The 18,441-nt window shown below is 45.1% G+C and overlaps 1 protein-coding gene across 1 annotated transcript in view; it reads left to right on the top strand.

The window, feature by feature from the left end:
• The first annotated feature begins 1,215 nt into the window (after positions 1–1,215).
• Positions 1,216–18,441, top strand: part of ADARB2 (adenosine deaminase RNA specific B2 (inactive)) — a 336,404-nt gene continuing 319,178 nt past the window's right edge. Inside the window, exon 1 of the mRNA XM_057732894.1 lies at positions 1,216–1,426. Coding sequence (XP_057588877.1) covers positions 1,327–1,426 — 100 coding nt within the window. The 5' untranslated portion in view covers positions 1,216–1,326. The remainder of the gene's footprint in view (positions 1,427–18,441) is intronic.

Here is an 18,441-nt window from a genome sequence, read left to right as displayed (position 1 = left end):
GTTTTCACATCGTTCTGTTAATTTTTTCCAAACCGTCACTATCACAATTAATAGCTTATGTGATTTAAATGCAGAACGCAGTGATGATGGCTAGGCTGTTTTCCTTCCTATACTTCACGTTAGATTTTTAAGCTTCCATCAGTATAATCTTGAAAAAAATAGGATAACCCTGAAAAACCTGTTCAAAACTAGTTCAATTTCTAGTCTACCTCCTCGTAAATATGACTTTCTTTCTTCCGAACGTTACCTTTGGCAATAAAACTATCAGATAAAAGCCCTCTGTGCCTTTCATTTCATTGTTCCCTAAATAGAGCAACCTATTGAAATCCCTCGCCCTAAAAATCAGACTCAGATCTGAACACCTCGGTTTTTATGCAGTATTTCTCTTTTGCAGTGGGAACGGCCAAGGGATATAAAGGAAAAAGCAAAACAAACAAGCAAACACAAACATGCAGGTTCTGAAAAATGAATACCCCTAAGAGGCTGTCTCCTGGGAACTCGCAAATCTTAGCACCTTTCTGAGGAAGTCAGGGCTCGGTATTTCTTAGAGCGATATTTCCCCCTTGACGCACGAGCATCATAATGGATTAACTAGTTAAAAAATGTTTGGATGGAGACAGTCCCTGCATGTTTCTGTGCGCGCAGAGCGTAACGCCCTGTCCTGTGGTCTGAGCAGGAAGCCTGGATCGGGGTAGATTCCTCTGCAAGCTGCCCCTCGGGCTGCTCCCGGAGAAGCTGCTCCGCCTGCCTGTTCCCTCCCTGCTGCGCGGTCTCCTCCGCGTTGCACGGGTCCTGGGCAGCTCCATCCGTCCAGACGGGGAGCCGAGTTTGCAAGCTGACAGGGCGCGCACAGGGCTGGCGGTGCTGATGTCAGAGCCAGCAGACAGTTGTGATTGGGTCTAATTAGACTTTGCAGCAGCAAATAGACAAGCTCCCTGCGTGATTGGCTTCAAAGTGGCTGGTGCGAAACAACTAGCAGAGGTGCCAAAGTCGGAGCTTGCGTTCGGAGCCCAGATCCAGAGAGGCTGCGGGGCGGGAGGGGGACGGGGCCGGCGCCCCTTCGCGAGCCTCGGCCCTGGAGCGCTTTGGTGCCGCTCCGAGCGACCGCGGCTCCCAGCCCAGCTGGAAACAAGTGACAGAGAACAATTAGGGAAGAGGGCGGGCGGAGAGCGCGTGAGTGCTCCGTCCTCAAAAGTGAACCCGCTCCCTGATTTGCAGAAGCATTTACCCGCGGCGGCGGCGGCGGCGGCGGCGGCGACAAGAGCAGGAAAGGTGAAATTGCTTCAGAAAGGGTTCCTGCCCTGTTCCACTTCCCGGGTCCCAGCCATGGCCTCTGTCTTGGGGACCAGCAGAGCGTCCGGAGGGCTAAGCAGTCAACTCAAATGCAAGTCCAAGCGGAGGAGGAGGAGGAGGTCCAAGCGGAAAGGTAAGGCGCCCGCTTGCTGCGCCGCCTCCCCCCCGGCTGTGGGCTTTGCCTGTTTCCAGCAGCTCCGCTCAGAGTGCTGCTGGCGTGTCGGTCGGCACAAAGCACACAGCCTGGCTCTGGAGTTCAGAGCCCTTGGTAGACGCCGGGCCTTCCGTAAGCCCAGAGAGGGTGGCGAAGGGAGCAGGGGGCTCAGCAAAAGGTGGAGGAGGGGGGCGGAGGCCGGGGCCTCCCTGGACTCGCCCTCCCTGGCCGCTGGGCGCCGGCACTGCCTCTGACCCTCGCAGAGGCAGCATTAGCTCGGGTGCCAAAGGCAACACTCGCTTACGCCAGCATCCCTAAAAACGAGGGACGGGAGCTCATGTCAGCTTTTCCATCCAAATTGTCTTGGAGGAAGGAGTGGGCAAAACCCTGGCAACAGCCTCCCATGTTGGCTGACAGTTCCTATTTAGAGTGGTACCCGTTGTTTTGTAAACACAGGGACCTGCAGAGAGAACAGGGCTCACCTGGGGTGGGGGGGGGGGGGGAGAGCAGAAATTAATACACGAAAAGAGAAACAGGCATTACGGCTCGTTAGAGGTGAGAAAAACGGCAAACCAGAAAAGGAGAAAAAGCAGCCGATGATGGGTTGCTCCTGACACACTGTCATGTCTGTGTCTGGTTACCGATGTGCTTGGAGGGGAGCCACCTGAAGTTAGTCTGTCCCCTCGGCGACCCAGGGCTCCTCAGGGCTGGGGCACAGCCGGCCGCTGCTCCGCCCAGGAGGCCGCTGTCAGTTCCCCGAGAGGTTGGACGGGGTCTTCCAGGGCCGCCGCTCTTTTCCAGAGAGGAACTTGTCAACAGCTCCTGCTTATCGTGAGTCTGCAGGAGAAAGTTCAGTTCTCATTATTTTAAATGTATCGATGTATTTTTAAGTGACCAAAGAGCCGTAGAGAAGAGTTGAAAAGACACAACTAGAATGTAGCAGACTTTCCGGTTTCTCTCGTGGAGGATGCAGAATTAGATGTGGTGGAGGTCGTGAACCCTCCCCCGGGCATCTTCATCTTTGCCGTGGCCTAAGATAAGTTTCTGCCCCATCTTTTCCTAACTGCTCTCAAACGGTCCCCACGTCCTTCCCAACTTCTTCCAGTAACAGAAATTAGCCAGACGCTTTGAAGGCGTGGATGCCAATAGCACACAGTCATAATTAAGAGTGCAGGTCAGGGTGGCAGGGAGCAAGGTGACAACTTCCCAGGAAGGTTTCAGAGCTTTTGGTGTCAGAGGGGGTGATTCTGTAATTCTAGTTTAACTCTTGAGCTGCTAAAGTGAATGCCAGCTAGCCACTTTGTTACCTGAAAATTTCACTTGGAATCAGATCTGTTAATGTCTTCCAAAAATAACGCTAGCAAAAAGTGACAATGACATTGAAAAAAATCACAGATTTTATAATGAATATAACTTTTAAAAGAGATAAAAGAAACATTGTCTTGTGTACTTCATGTTCATGTTTTCCAGTATTTTTATTTAGTATATTTAAATATTAAAAATTGAAAAGGGTCGAATAATATTTTATAATGAAGCAGAACCTATAGAAAGAAATACAAGCTGGTGAACATTCGTGCCTTTCTCCATATTCATTTTTTTGTAGCTTTAAATGTCAGACGTAGCTTACAAGGCATTCAGTTTCAGAAAGGAAAACAAGAAATCTGAAGAGGACTTCATTGGCTATAAACTCAACTATGACAATTCAAAATAAAATTTTATACGAAATATTTATATGCTTTATTTTGAATATACCAGGCATCTTAATTTTTATACCCACAAACTGAAGTGGGGAAGGGTAATCGGGATGTGTGCATTAGTTCCTGTTACGCGTAAATTTATCCATGGGGTGCAATCTCTTCTGGCCGTCTGCCGACAGCTGGTCGTGGTCGAATAGTCAAATCAGACCACTAAGTGTTCACTTTTCAGGGAAAAGTTACCATGTGAGTGTATGTGGACAAATGAAAAGACAACAGCAATTACAGAGCACTTTAAATCTTTATTTGCATTTTCCTGGGAATAGATCAGTTTGTATATAATCCCTAGTTATTACAGATGTTTTTCCCTCTTTTTTCAGGACAAGGGTGAATTTGAATTATGTTCTAATATTCATGAATCTTAACAACAGTAATTGAATAGAATAGCCTCAGCTTTTAAGCTTATCTAATAATAAAACTCTACATTTGTCACAGTTTAAAACCCACGTGTGTGTGGCTGGCTGTTAAGGAATTTTGGTAAGGCTCTACTGAGTACTAACTAAAGCCACTGATGGGGAGCACAGAGAAGGAGTTCTTTTCATATGCGAATAAATTAAAATAAGTTTTCACTTTTTTGCCCAGGATAAGTGTATTTCGCCCTATTCTAAAGAATAAGCTACATCATAACTTTTAGTTTCCCGGAGCTGTCAGCCAAAATGCTATCGGCTTTCTATATGTATTTTCTAAAAGTGGCTTTGCTATGATTTCTTTATTATGCTTTTTATTGTCAAAATAATCTATGGGCTCTGAAATAAAAACTCTGTAGCTACAGTGTAAGTATGGAACTGATACAATACTCCCATTATTACTAAATATGATCCAGAGTCTCAGAAATGAAATTTTTTCCTGTAGAAAGTATTTTTAGTCACCATACCAAACAGAAAGTAGTTTATATCATTAAAAGTCCAAAAAAGTAAAAACAAAAGTAAAACGTAGTCACACAATATGACTAGCCAAGACCTGCATTTGTTTCTCGGATAAACTTTTGAAAAGATACTGAGCAAACCTCCCCACCCACCAATCCTCCTGTTGGTTATTAGGACACAGTGATGACCATTTTTGCATTTTTCTCTGTGTGTTATTTTTTAGCTGGGACTTTATCTTGGAAAATATTCATGAATATTTTGCATTTTCTTTACACACAAGAAATGTCAAATTTTAACTTTTTTATGGGAAGAAAAACAGGCAGTTAGAAAAAAGCTGTGAAAAGGACAGGGTTACCATCTAATTTTTATACATGCAATTCAGGAGTGTTCACCCACCCTGTGACATATGAGACCCGTCAGTTTATTCTGCTTCTATTTCATGCAGAGACTTTCAGAGCATCCTGGCAGCACGTGTGGTTTGGGAGACTTGCCTGCTGCCTGCCCCACAGAATACCCATGTAGCTCCTTTCTCTGGAGAGTTCTAAGAAGCTGTGCTCTGCTTTGCAGTTGTGGGTAAAATTCTGTGGGGGGTTGCACACAGCCACATCTTTTACGTGGTTGTATTAGAGTAACGTGTGCCTGTGTTACAAAAGAACTGAATGTGTGAATATTGTAAAAGATATGTATTTTAACCCTAAATAATAAAGGCAAAGGTTGAAGTTTTCTTAAATTAGTGCCAGCTCAAGCAGGTAGCACAGGAGGCAGTATCGTCAAGACAGTGTAGCATGCAAAGATAAATCACTTAAATTTTTATCAGTTAATCTCTGAACCATTGGATCCCTCCGGTAATATGCCTGAGGAATTTCATAGGTATATTTTTAATTATTAAAATAGTATATGTAGTCTCTTTTGTATCCCTTGATCTTTCCTTGGTGAGAGTAGTTTTCCAAAACGAAGCTGTGTAGTGGCATGAAATGCGTTTTGTAAATAAAATGTTTTTAATACTTGGCCCATGAGTATACACAATGTATAATATGATTGAAATTTCTGGAAATAAAAAAAGATTGCTCTTTCAATACAAACATATTAGGAAATAGATTGGGAACCGATACAAATTCAGTTGGTTCCAGGAGCTAAACAGAAAGATGGGGTTTTAAGAGAAGAACGTCAACCATTAAAACGGAGAAAGGGAGGGAACTTGGGGAACTACGGTAAATGCTGCGGAAACAACCACGCGGTTAGTCGGGTCCCGTTGAAGTCGGCGTCAACACACCACCTGTCTCTTTTGAGGCATTTGAAATGAGTGCTTGAATTTCACGTATTGTTCAGGGGGAATCAGTTACACGGTTTTAGAAAATTGAGGGTGAATTTTGGAAGCCAGTGCAGGGGTAGAGCTCTGCAGAAGTAAGCTGGTGAATCCCGAGGAGGCAGGAGCCGCCGGTTGCTGAAGGTGGGGAAATGCAGATAAAAAGTTGGCAAGAGGAGCAGACGGAGGGCCGTCGCAGGCTTGTGGTGAAATGGAACTCCGTGAGACGCTGATGAAATAGAAAGATGGGCCGAGGAGGAAGGTGGGGAGGCCTGCAGCTCTGAGCCCCCTGCAGCGGCAGGGCAGCCGGGGGGTCTCCTCCTGGCCGGCTGGGGACTGACTCCTGCCTCACAGCCGCACGTCCGTGCACGCCGCTTGCCTCGCTCGCCCACAGCTCCGGAGCAAGGGCTGGATTTAGTGATAAAATTGAATTGATGAAACCGTTCGCCATCCTCTAATTATGTAAGGGCTCTTTCTTCCTTTCTCTTTTAAAAATTTGTGTTCGTACCTCTGGTTTCTAGTGACCCGTGTAATAGCAGTAATTTGAGATTGCTTCGAGGGCATTAGATATGATGAGTGAACTTGAATTTGGAATAAAAATATGAGATTCATGTATCCGTAGCTAAAGAGTGGTGATTTAGTTATTGCAGAAGTGCTGTCCCAGAAGAGCATTATGTAAGGAAATGCAGAATAAGGAAATTGCATTTTCCTTTTCTTGAGGCATGGAGAGACAACTCACGCTCTGAGAGCATTCGGCGTCCAATTTTAAAAGCATAGGTGTTGTAGTTGTGTGTGTATACGTCCATGCACCGTGAAGACAGCTGAAACATTTGAGCATTTTTATGTCTGCCTGCTTCTTTTTCTAAAATGCTAGAAAATGAAAGCCACTGTTCTTGTAATATGGACAGTTTTGAACAACTCATAAAACTAAAAATAATTATACTGCTCTGCTCTTTATGATTTAAAAATATTACCTCTAAGTGTCGCATGGTGAATGGAGCTCTTAATTACTAGTAAACAAGATTTCCAAAAGGATAAATTTTCACAATCAGCAAGATTTTAAAAGCACTTATTTTGGCCATTTCTAAACTGAAAAAAGAAAGAAAGGTGAATGCCAAGTGAAATAGGGCAAGCACGATGTCCTTCACAAAATATCCAGGCTGTTGAATGTTAGCATATCCACGAGCTTATACATCACGAGAAAAAGCCACACAGCCACGCGCTGCCTGAGCACCGCCAGGACCGCTTCATGTTGTCGGGGCTCTGCAAACAGGGAAGCCAAATTAACCCCTGTCTCTTCAGGTAAATGGTTCTTCTGCACTGAAATACAGAAACACCTGCTGTGAAATACTGGGTTATGCAGAGAGAATTGTTTCTCCCTCGCTATTCGTATATTATAATTCCCTTAAGAATGTGTCACTATCAAAGAGAGGGACATTCCGTTCAAAAAGAGGGGAGCCCTCTGCTCAATTCTTGATCCAGGCGTGAATCTGATCCTCCTGTGGGACTTCAGGAATCAGAAGGGGGAGGGCACACTGAGAAATTTAAACCCTGGACTCTCGTGCTTGCGTCTGTGACTGCCTTGGTTCCAAGCTTCCCTCTTGGGTGATTAAAATTTTATTTTCTTGTTTATTTTATGTAAAAGGAATGGGGGACGGGGGGCTATTGCCTCTGATTTTCTGACTTTGTTTAAGCAACATCACAGCGAAGGCAGCTCTGAGAGCCCTAAACCTCCATCCGCAGATGTGTGAGGGAATCCACTTCCCCAGGAACCGTATCCAAGAAATGGCAACAAGATCTCAGTCATTTTCCCCAAAGTAAACTTGGCCACTTGCAAAGACAGCTGATTTTTTTCTGAAGAATGATAAATATTTGAAAAGAAAGAGTTAATCGGAGTGCCCACGTTCTCTCCACACACTGTGGATTTTTAGTCATCTTTTATTACAGGCACAGGTATCACGTCTGAAGAGCAGCGAGATAATTTCATTTTATTATTTCATGGATGGGGAATGAATACAACTGGTATCTGTTTTCTGGTAAGAAAGTGACTAGTAAGTGTCCCTTTTGTGTCATAAAACACATACACACATACAGATTTCACTATCATGTGTTTTAAAGTAAGAAAATCATCAAGTTAATGTTAAAAAAATTTTCAAACCTCAAAAAATAGCAAGAAGATAATATAAATTTTATATTCATACTAAAGAGGGCATTTTATGCTTGATTAGGACATAGTGTCCAATAAATGGGACATTTATAACGGTAAAGAGCAGCATTTAGGATGGAAGAGACATGTAAGTGCTCAGGTGACTCAGATTTTAAGATCATTTTTTTGAATCCCTAAGAGATGAAATTTTTAAAGCTTTTTTTAAGCTGTGTTCCCTTAAAATCACAGGACTGGAGGTGGCTTTGTGGGGCTGCTTTGATGCAGAGAAGGCGGACAGAGCAGTCCTGCTTGTGTACCTGCTAACGCAGCCCCAACGTGAACAGTCACGGGGGCTGCTCTCGAGCTAAGAATTTCCAGCTCACGTCCACACCAGCAGCCATCAAAGCCTCCCACGACAGGGGAGAGAAGCTGGGGTGTGGACAGAAGGTGGAACAGGACAGTTATTTCCAGTGTAATTACCTGTTCATTTCAGCGAAAATCTGGTGACGTCCATCCCACCAAACGCTTTTATAGTGGTGCCCACAGAAAACTTTCTCACGAAAGAGGTGGAGCCTTCTTTCTGCTGCTGTTTCACCATTCAGATGATACATGCAGCTAATATTGCTGAGAATATGTTAGTGAACCTTCCTCCTGGAGTCTCTACTGTACAGACGTGATGCTTAACACCCAAATAGTAGCTCAGGGCTTCCAGGTGATCATACGTAATAGAAAGTGTTGCTTTAAATACCTCAACCAGGGTGTGCTTTGGAGACTTTTACAGATTTAATTAATCTTTGCTGCTCCATTTATTTGAGATGAAATCTCTAATTCTTGTTTCCTACGGCCGATAGACGGAAGGTCCGCCTCATCATTGTGTAACGTCTTACGTGATTTCTCAAATATGGCATGAAAATAGGACAGAGGAGGACCCAGTTCTCTGAAACTGGAGCCCAAGTGAAATCCTTTCTCCGTCAAAATCAAACAAAAAGTGGGGCGGTTCAGCCTCTCGAAGCTGGACTTGGGAATCATGGTAACATAGCTCACAGCATGCACCTAGGACACCAATAACTGATTAAAAACCAAGTTTATCCGTCTAAATCCATTGGAAGTACACAGATGCCCTCTCTTTAAAATTAATGCAGTCTTTCCTAAAAGTTTAATTGCTTTTGGAAAAGTCCAATTTAATAAACGTGACAGAAACGTCAGCAAAATAGATTCTGACCTCCTCTCCCCCCATGTCTGGCTGTGCTCACTCATCCCTGTCCGGAGCAGATGCTCCTTCTGCACTTGGCTCATGGCTGTGGAGTCTGCGTCCTTAAAGGAAACACACTCTCTTTCCAGAGACGGTGCCCGGGCCGGAACATAAAGGGTGCCCAAGCTCAGACACTGCCTGTCGTGTACAATTTTAAAAGAAGATTTTTTATAAATTTGGATGTTGAGCAAAACAATATAAAAAAAAGTAATACCTTTTACTATCCCTCAGGTGAATAAAAACATGGAAGGCCTACTGTACCACAGACATAAAGACATTTTATTTGTGTTTCCACTCTCAGTGTTCATCACCGTGGATGAAAGTGTGTAAAGCAGCATCCGGATTCTAACAGAGTTCTAACAGAAAGTGACTTTTTAATTCAGAACATATGGTTCAAGGAGAAATTTTTTTTAATTCAAATGAGTCCATGCTGCTAATTTTCTTTCTAAAGAAGTAAATTTGGAATAAAAATCATTGCTGTGTCCCTAGGATAAATAGTAGCTTTAAAAACAACCCTGAGACAGTGGGACGGGGAGCACAGTCACTTCGACAGCCCTTGAACTGAGAGCAAACGGTCCCCTGGACAGTGGCTTCGGTGGCAGCACATGTGTCACTGCACCCGCACTTCTCAGAGCTGCAGACGGGGGTCTGCTCAGGGCTGGTTGAAATCCAGGGAGGTATTTTCTTCTCAAGCATTTAGGATGATAAGGTTTCTCATTTTAGATCTAAAACAGGTGGAGTTCATATCATTTTACTGTTATCACTTGAGTTTTTTAGTCCAGTATTTTTTAGAGAAGTCAAATTTATTGGGGGATTTTGTATGTAGATAATCAATAGAGTTCAAGTTATTAAAAGTCGCACTTTCTGTAGATTACTAACATATGCATCCACAGATGACAGACTCAAGATACATGTAAGCGTCTACTGAAATGATGAATAATGAAATATTAAAAGATTCTCCATCAGCTGTCTGGAACAGCAGAAGTCTAACATACACTCATTTTTAGAAGAACATTTTAAAAATTAAGTATAGAAAAAATCTTGACGAACCTTCTGAGAGCACAAACTCCACAAGAGACAGTGAAAATAATGAACTTGGTTTACGATCATGCTTTTTAGTGTTGAGGAAAACATTAATTTGACGAAGACATCATTTTTTAAATTTTACAAAGATGTGAAATAAATCTTTTGTCTTTGCCTCTAATAAAAATTAATCTATCCTGTTACATCATAAAATGAGAGAAACAGAAACCATGGTGGTGTGAAGGGACTGTAACAGAAGGAGAGGGGAGGGGAGAGAGAGAGTGTAACCTACAAACCTCTTTCTTCCTGTGCTCTGGGCAGAGCTCGTCTTCCCGCATTTATTTTCTGTATCTTCCAAAACAGAGAGGTCTCTTGATTGAAAAGTAAGGGATGTGAGATCCAGTTCTACTCTGTTTGCAGTTTGCCTGTGTGAATACCTTTTATTCTGTTGCAATTGTGTCTCCTCAGTTCCTACACTGGGCTCGGCAAGGAGCCAGGAACTAAAAAGACGCAAGAAAAAGAGTCGACAGGGTCCTCCTCCTCTCTGGGCTTATATTGGACTTGGGGAAACAGATACACAAATGTAAAATCAGAGGGATGGAAACAGAGCACCGTGACCCCCAGGGTAGTATTAGGTCCTGTGGGAATGTTTACAATACCCAATGGTAGCATTTATTTTACAAAATTGGATTTCTATTGCATTTCTTTTATCATTGCAGGTGAAACCTCCTGTATAAAAACTAAAGCATTAAAATATAAACTGTAGGTTTAAGCATTTTTATCCCCTCTGCAGTGTCAAAACATAATAGCTGCTCAGTTAAAATCCACTGAGAAAGTTGATTTCATTTTTGTGAAATGAGTTGTTTAAAGAAATAACCAGAATATAGAAAGATGGAAGATTTTATTGGGTGCAGATCACATGAGCTGCGACCGCTGACAGCAGGGAACCAACCACATGTGGGGTGTGAGTGGGGGTGATATTCTTGTCACCGTGGGGGTGGTGACCACCGGAAAGGATGTGGCTTCCCCCGTTCTTGTTTTGTGGAACTGTCTGCAGGTTTGATGGGCGGGTGTTGGTCTGTGTGCGTGGTCACGTCTCGGGGGGCCAGATGTTCTCGGTGTGTTCCCAGAAATCAGCTCACAGGCTCTCTCATTGTGCACCATCAGTAAATGGTCGCTGCAGAGTTAATTTATGGAGGGCACGACTGACTTACTTTTAAGTCACTGCTGTGGAAATCCGAATGCATTCACTCAACAAACGCTCACGTGGCCCCGCTGTGTCAGCCACGGTGCCGGGCGGCAGGGACCCCGCAGGCACAGAGCTCGGGAAGATGCTCCGGGCGCCAGAGAGCATCTCTCAGCAAGGCCCCGTCGCCCCACAGTCCCCGGGAAGAGACGGTCCGCAGCCCCTCCGCAAGCTGGGCAGGCACAGGCTGCCGCTGGCCAAACCAGCCCCGCCAGCGAAGGGCATGCACGTGGGCACCTGTGTGGGGGGCGTGAGGGGCCACCGTCAGACCCAGGCCCGTTCCCAAGGTGCTTCTCAGTGAGACTGGTGCCCCCTCACCCTTCAGCCTGAGGAGTTTTTCTCAGCCTGTGTGTCCCTGCCTCCAGCCTCGTGGGTGCACACCTGTCCTTGAATAGACCCTACCTGCAGCCCCCCCCCCCCAGGCTCTTCCTTCGAGACACGTCCAGGCACTGCCCCCAAACTCAGCCACCATCCTGCTGCTCGTTTCACAAAATTCCACTCTGTCCTCGTGGCTGAGGGCAACGTGGTGTGTGTCTGTGTGCTTCAAAAGCCTGGCACCAAGCCTGAGAACGTGAGTAAACCAGGCGTCTAACCTGTGGGGCGGTTGGCGTCTCTCTGCCTGGAGGTGATGCAAAGCAGGTGCAGGGCTCATCCTAGCAGCCGTAGGAGGCGTTCCCGCCACCGCGGCCGCTCAGTGCTGTGGACACAGGATACGTCGTGGAAAAGACGAGCCGTTGGACCTGCCCCTTATTTCTGTGTAGATAGCATGTTTCTCGGTCTTTCTTATCTCTTACCCATTAGGTGATCTTGGAATGATCTCTCTCTCTCCATCCATCCATCCATCTCTCTCTGTTTCACATACATTAATTAAGCAGGTACCGTGTGTACAGCACGAGGAGATAAATTCTCTAGCGCATGACTTACTTGGTCTCTCACTTTGGCTACAGAGGTGCTGGCTGCACTAGTTAGGACTTGATATTTATCTATAATGATACTTAGGAAAGTCTCCAAACTTGAACATCAGGGAAACAATAAAAAATGCAAATTGATAAAATTGGAAGCATGCAGTGGATTGACTACTACATCCCGTGTGGATATATTTGTAATAACATAAATAGGGACTTGGTGTGCGACACTCCATGTGATAACCTTGGACTCCCGGGTCCAGGAGTGGGGGTGTCGAGTTTGCCCACTTCCCAGGCAGAGTCTGTGGGCTAAACACGCATGAGGCTGGATGTATCTGTTTTACAGAATGTTAGCTTCGCCCAAAAGGCTAGCAGAACACAAGGGAGGACACATCCTGAAAGACTCATTTAGTTGATACTCTGCCCCAGCAAGACTGTCTTGATCAGTCACGTGGAATCAGTTGTGCTGAGGCCCACAGAAGATAAAAACTAAAAATTAGTCACAAATATTTATTTAGCACTTACACTGCTGTAGTCCAGAAATTTCTCTCTGCTGCACCATTTTCTTTTTTTTTTTTAAGCTCTTTATTGGAATATAATTGCTTTACACTCTTGTACCAGCTTTTGAGGTACACCAAAGTGAATCATCTGTATTTATACATATATCCCCATATCCCCTCCCTCCCGCGACTCCCTCCCACCCTCCCTGTCCTGGCCCTCTAAGGCATCACCCATCTTCAAGCTGATCTCCCTTTGTTATCCAGCAACTTCCCACTAGCTATCTATTTTACAGTTGGTAGCATAAATATGTCTATGCTACTCTCTCACTTCATCCCAGCTTCCCCTTCGCCCCCCACCGCCCCCCCACAACCTCGTGTCCTCCAGTCCATTCCCTGCATCTGCATCCTTATTCTTGCCATGTCACTGGGTTCATCAGTACCATTTTTTTTTAAGATTCCGTATATATGAGTTAGCATACAATATTTGTTTTTCTCTTTCTGGCTTACTTCACTTTGTATGACAGAGTCTAGGTCTATCCACCTCATTACATATAGCTCCATGCACCGTTTTCTTATCTATAAAATAGGAACAATATTTGAACCATAAGATTGCTGGATATATACGCGGGTTAGTCAAAAATTATCTGCACTCTGGCTGTAGAATTTATTTTAGTTAACTTTTAGAAAAGACGAATACATCATTTTTAAACATAATCTCCTTGCTTTTCAATACACTTTGTCCATCTGTCAACAGCTTTCATATTCCCTCATTACAAAACGTTTTAGGCTGAGCTGAGAGCCACGAATGCACCGCTGTCTTCACGTCTTCATCAGGAGTGAATCCGGCTCCTTCTTGATGGCTACACTGTGCGACCTTCCCTGAACCTCTCTATCCATTCATACACACTTCTTCGTGACCAAACACTTTCTCCATACTGTGCACAAAGTCTTCAGTAAATAACGGCACCAGGTGCACCGTCAGACCACAAAAAACGAATCACAGCACGCTGCTCTTCTTTCATGCAGATCACAAGTGGAGCATCCATGTTTGCTCACACCGCAGTTACAGGTGAACAGATGTAACACGTTCACACCCGCATAGCAGTGACTGGGGAGACAGTCACCCTGAACAGAAAGCACTGATAAGACCGTGCGGCCAACAGAAGTTTTAATATAACCAGAGCGCGGATAATTTTTGACTCAACCTAGTAAATATGTATTTCACATACATATATATGTTGCATATATACATGCATGCATTCAGTGATTAGCAAAACATCCTCATATTTAGGGGACCTGTAAATGAACTTTTAAGATAAAATTTAGAATAGAGGGGGTTTTTTGTACTTACTAGTCTAGGTTAACTGTACAAAAAAGTCTAGATAGTATGTTAACCGGCTAGAGCTTCTGTAAGAAACAGCACAACAGACATCTATTCTCTCCCCGTCCTGGAGCTGGAGAGGGAGCTCAGGGTGTCGGCAGGGCCAGTTCATCCTGAGGCCTCACCCTGTGTCCTCACGTGGTCATCCCCACGTGTGTGTCTGTGTCCTTGCCTCCTCTCCTTATCAGGATATCAGTCGTATGGGATTAGGACCGACCCCAAGGACCCCATTTGACCTTAATCACCTCGTTAAAGACCCATGTCCATACACAGTCACATTCTGAGTCCTGGGGGTTGGGGCTTCACGTGAATGTGGGGGGGCAGAACTGAGCCTGTAACAGCAGAAAGCACTGTTCTTCTTACCATTAGAGACGTTTCCTGAAACCAGCGCACACTGTTGGGTTATCAGTGCCCTCTTTCCAGAAACATTATCTCCACCTCAATAAGGAGCAGAAAATTCATGTTCCATTTTCATCTCCATAAAATTTCTAGTGGATGAGAAATACTTGTAGAATTGGACTAATGTTAGATGTGATTAAATAATGTCCAGAACATTTTTTCTTCATTATTTTGTCATGAGTGTTGCCATCTGACCTCATGCTGTGAACCTACTTGGATTTTACGTATTCAGCCTCTTGTGTCCTCCTTTCCTGCCCCGTGAGGATTCTGTTTCTAGTTACAGGTAGCGTGAACCATGATGTCCTGATGTCCTGAGGAGGGTTCCCTTCCCCCAGTGTAAGTGGTGGGAGGATCACAGACACACACACGCACACGCACCCCCCGAGGAGGGCTCTCCTTCTGGCTAGAATCGTCCTAAACTTTTCTTACTGGGACGTTAACTGAAGATCCTGTTTCTGGAGGAGGGGAGTGAGACTCCAAGACGAGTGGCTGCTTCCGAAAGCTGGATCATGGAAAACCTGAATTGGACCCAGATCCTGTGGTTTTCAGTCAGATGCTCTTAGTGAGGACCCACTGCCCTGCTGTGGACTTGAACACACAGGTCCCTGGAAGGAGGGGACTTTGAGAGTGAGGTGACATGGTCTCTGGGAAAGAGGGGCTCACTGCCACTCGGGGACCCCTGTGCAGACATCTCTGAGAGTGTCAGCGGTGAGTGCCCGTCAATGCCGCGGCGTGGAGGGCGGCGTGGAGCGTGGCTCGAGGCGCCCGTGGGCTCCGCGCTTCCTGTTTCCACAAAGATGCTGGACAGCGTGAGGCCAGCTCATGATGTCATCATGTGTGAGCATGTGTGTGTATGTGAACATGTGTTTGTGGGGATGTATTTGCATATAACTAAATATATACACACACGTATACACACACACACGTTTATAAATAACTGTGCTTTCATCTGCTTAAGTAGCCTCAGTAACACAAATATCTGATTTGAAGCTTAAAGAAACCCTGAGTTGGTTCAACCAACTCAGACATTTTTCATTTTTATCTTCAGTTTTCAGATACCTAAATAATACGCATTTGCTCCAAAATAAATATTAATTGTACAAGGTAAAAATATTCAACTACAATGAATTAATATTAGAGGTAAGGAAATTTTAAATCCTCTTTTTAAAAATCAAATACAAAAATAGAAAGCCTGTCCTGTACATACACTACCCCTGCCTACACAGTCCCTGCCTACACAACACCTACACACGCAACGCTTGCCTACACAACCCCTATACACACAACCCCTGCCTACACAGCACCTACACACACAACCCTTGCCTACACAGTCCCTGCCTACACAACACCTACATACACAACACTCGCCTACACAACCCCTATACACACAACCCTTGCCTACACAACACTTGCCTACACAACACACACAGAAATGGTGTATCTAGATGAGCGCACAGTTTACAGTGACACTGAAATTAGTTACTATTTTGCAGTGAAAGTGAAGTCTCTTCTTCACTCAGTGTAACACTGGAACTAAACCTGAATGTTCTAAAATGCTCTCATCATACTTAAATACCCTTTTTGGTTCCTGTGCATCTGGATTTAAAAGGAGAATATCCTGAACTACCTTGTATGTGTTTGTACACAGGATATTTTTTCATAAACTTTCATTCATAAGGGATACGTTTACTGTTCCAATTTCCTAGATTAAACCAGCTCACAGTCTGTGCTTTCTGTACAAAGTCAAAACCACCTTGAAGCCACAGGTAAACATAAAGGTTCTGTTTCAAATTCACTGAGTAAATGGATGAAAAGTGGATTACAGAAAACATTTGGGTAGAGAATACTCAAATAGGACATCTGAACTCAGCATATGACAACTGATCCTGAAAGTGTCAACTCTGAAACAAAACAGGTAAATAATGGAGACCCTCGTAAGTAAGCAGGCTGTTCCCACAGCGTCACAAAGGGGTGTTAGCATTAAGGGCGTGTATGCAGCTCCACCGGCACAGATAGACTAAAATCGCTCTTCCCATCTGTTCATCGCCTTATTCATAAAATCATTTTACATTAACACACACAGGTAGATTTCTGGACTTGTGAAATTCCTTTGTAAACAGACCACCAGTTCTTGCTGACATTGTGTTTATAACGAGAGGATGAATCTGGATCCCTTACCCTCAGCAGTGAAAATGCGAGGCTGCCCTCACGCCACTGACCTTGAGAGGAGAGTGGCCTGAGCGGATGTCTTCAGAGCCCTCCCCAGTCGTTTTGCGGCACTGACGGAGGCTCCAGACCCTGAACTGGGTCAAGAGAGGAACTGAGGGCAGATAAAAGTACAGGTTGTGTCCGATGGAAGGGCCCCCCCTCCCGGCCCAGAGCAGGTCTGACACGGATGCAGCATCTCAACAACATGATACCGGGGTCTCAGGTTACGCGGGTCAGGCAGTGTCTGCGGCTTAAACAGGCTTCTGTGAACGTCCCCGCTGATGTACCAACCATGTATCAAACTCCCTACTTGCCAAAATGTCTTTCGACTCCCAACTGAGCTGCAATAGAAGTCGTCCCTCATCTGAGTGTCTGCACATGTGTGCGTGTGTGTGTGTGCGAGTGGGTGCAGTTGTGTGCACACACCATGTCACAGATGTGGAAACAGAAAAGCCAGGCCACTCAGGACCAGTATAATCTTTCCAGATAGAAACGCACGGGCAAATTCAGGAAGTGCTCTGAGGATGAGCTTATGTTTTTAAAGTTTGTTTTCGCTTCTTGTTCTTTCTGAATTCTTTTACATCAACATTACACCTGTCTGGTCTTACAACACACGGTACACTTTCACCTCTTGCAATATTTTGGTGCATTTCCTTCTCTCGGTTGCCTTATTTTTTTAAGTGCCTTTACCCAAGTTGAACGGTAGTGAACCCGTTCCCCTGTACCGGTCAGCCTTGAAGCTGAGGCCCCTCCGGGCTGAAGAAGGCAGAAAACTCCAGCCTGAAATTGCGGTTTGTTCGTTAGTGTCTTCCCGCCTCTCATTCAGATGAGCACTGGTTTTTCTTTCAGTCGCGTTCGTTGCTTTCCTTCCCAAGCTTCACGAAGGTGTTCCGCTTTTGGAATCCCTTTCACTACATCAAGGGGAAGGTCAAATGGGTAGTGTTCCATGCAGACTTGTTTAAGGGAAGTAATGGATGCCCTGAACTTCCTAATAGCCTTGCCGTGGAAGCCTCCACGGTGAGCAAGTGTTGCCAAGAGACCAGGCACATGAGCCGGAAGAGAGCGGTGGGTAGATCCGCTGTTCGCCACTCCTCCTCTTCCCATGGCTGTGTCCGCGGCTCTCAGAATATGCCTTCAGCAGCTGTTTGTTAAGGAGGGTCCTCGCGTGTCCAGGTGTGTCCAGGTGTGTCCGGGTGTGCCTGGGTGTGCCCAGGTGTGCCTGGGTGTGCCTAGGTGGTTCCTGTGCACACCTGAGTGTGGGGCTGATTGGACACAGTGCCCACTTCACTCTCGTAAGCCTCCCGACTTAGACGCTCATGGGCCATAACTCATGAAACATTACTGAGTGTTAGTATTACCCCACTGATACTAACAGACCCCCTCCAGGCATCCTTCCCTCCTTTGTTACGTTTTCCTCAGCTACGTCACCCATACATTTGTGGGTGTGACATTCCTGCTTTATATCTGTCTAATTCTCACTAGAATACATATGTTTTTCACACACCACTCTTGGTGACCAAGGAGAGCTTTTCTTCTCTTAAATTTCCTACACACATACGGCTCAGCCGTGTCGGGTCAAATATTTTTTTTTAAGCAGTGGAATATTTTTAAATTGAAATCACGTGGATCCCCTAATGCAAAAGAAAGAGCTCGGGTTTGTAAATGCTTAGGTGTCTAGGAAGAACATTTTGTAAACCGAGCCAAGCACGTGTCCCTGATGCAACTTGTAAAGTACTTATCTTTTATAGTGCACTGCATCCCCAGCTGTCTGTCTCGATCTTTTCTTATGGAGACAAGTAAATATAACACGATGACGGCCAGCCTGAAAGTGACAAAGCGCGCGACTCCTGTCTCCCCTTGTCCGCACGGGATCCGGAGCCCAGAACATCACCTGCAGAGGTGTTCAGCTGAGGCGCGCACATTGGACTCTGGTCCATCCCTGTGGGACAGACTTCTGCATATAAGGTGCTTCGGTTGACCTACAGTCTCTTCACATAAAACCTCATCT

Source organism: Hippopotamus amphibius, chromosome 4 (assembly GCF_030028045.1).
Source record: "Hippopotamus amphibius kiboko isolate mHipAmp2 chromosome 4, mHipAmp2.hap2, whole genome shotgun sequence".
NCBI lineage: Eukaryota > Metazoa > Chordata > Mammalia > Artiodactyla > Hippopotamidae > Hippopotamus > Hippopotamus amphibius.
Note: the sequence above shows the minus strand (reverse complement) of the source record. Positions and strands in the feature narration are given on the sequence as shown.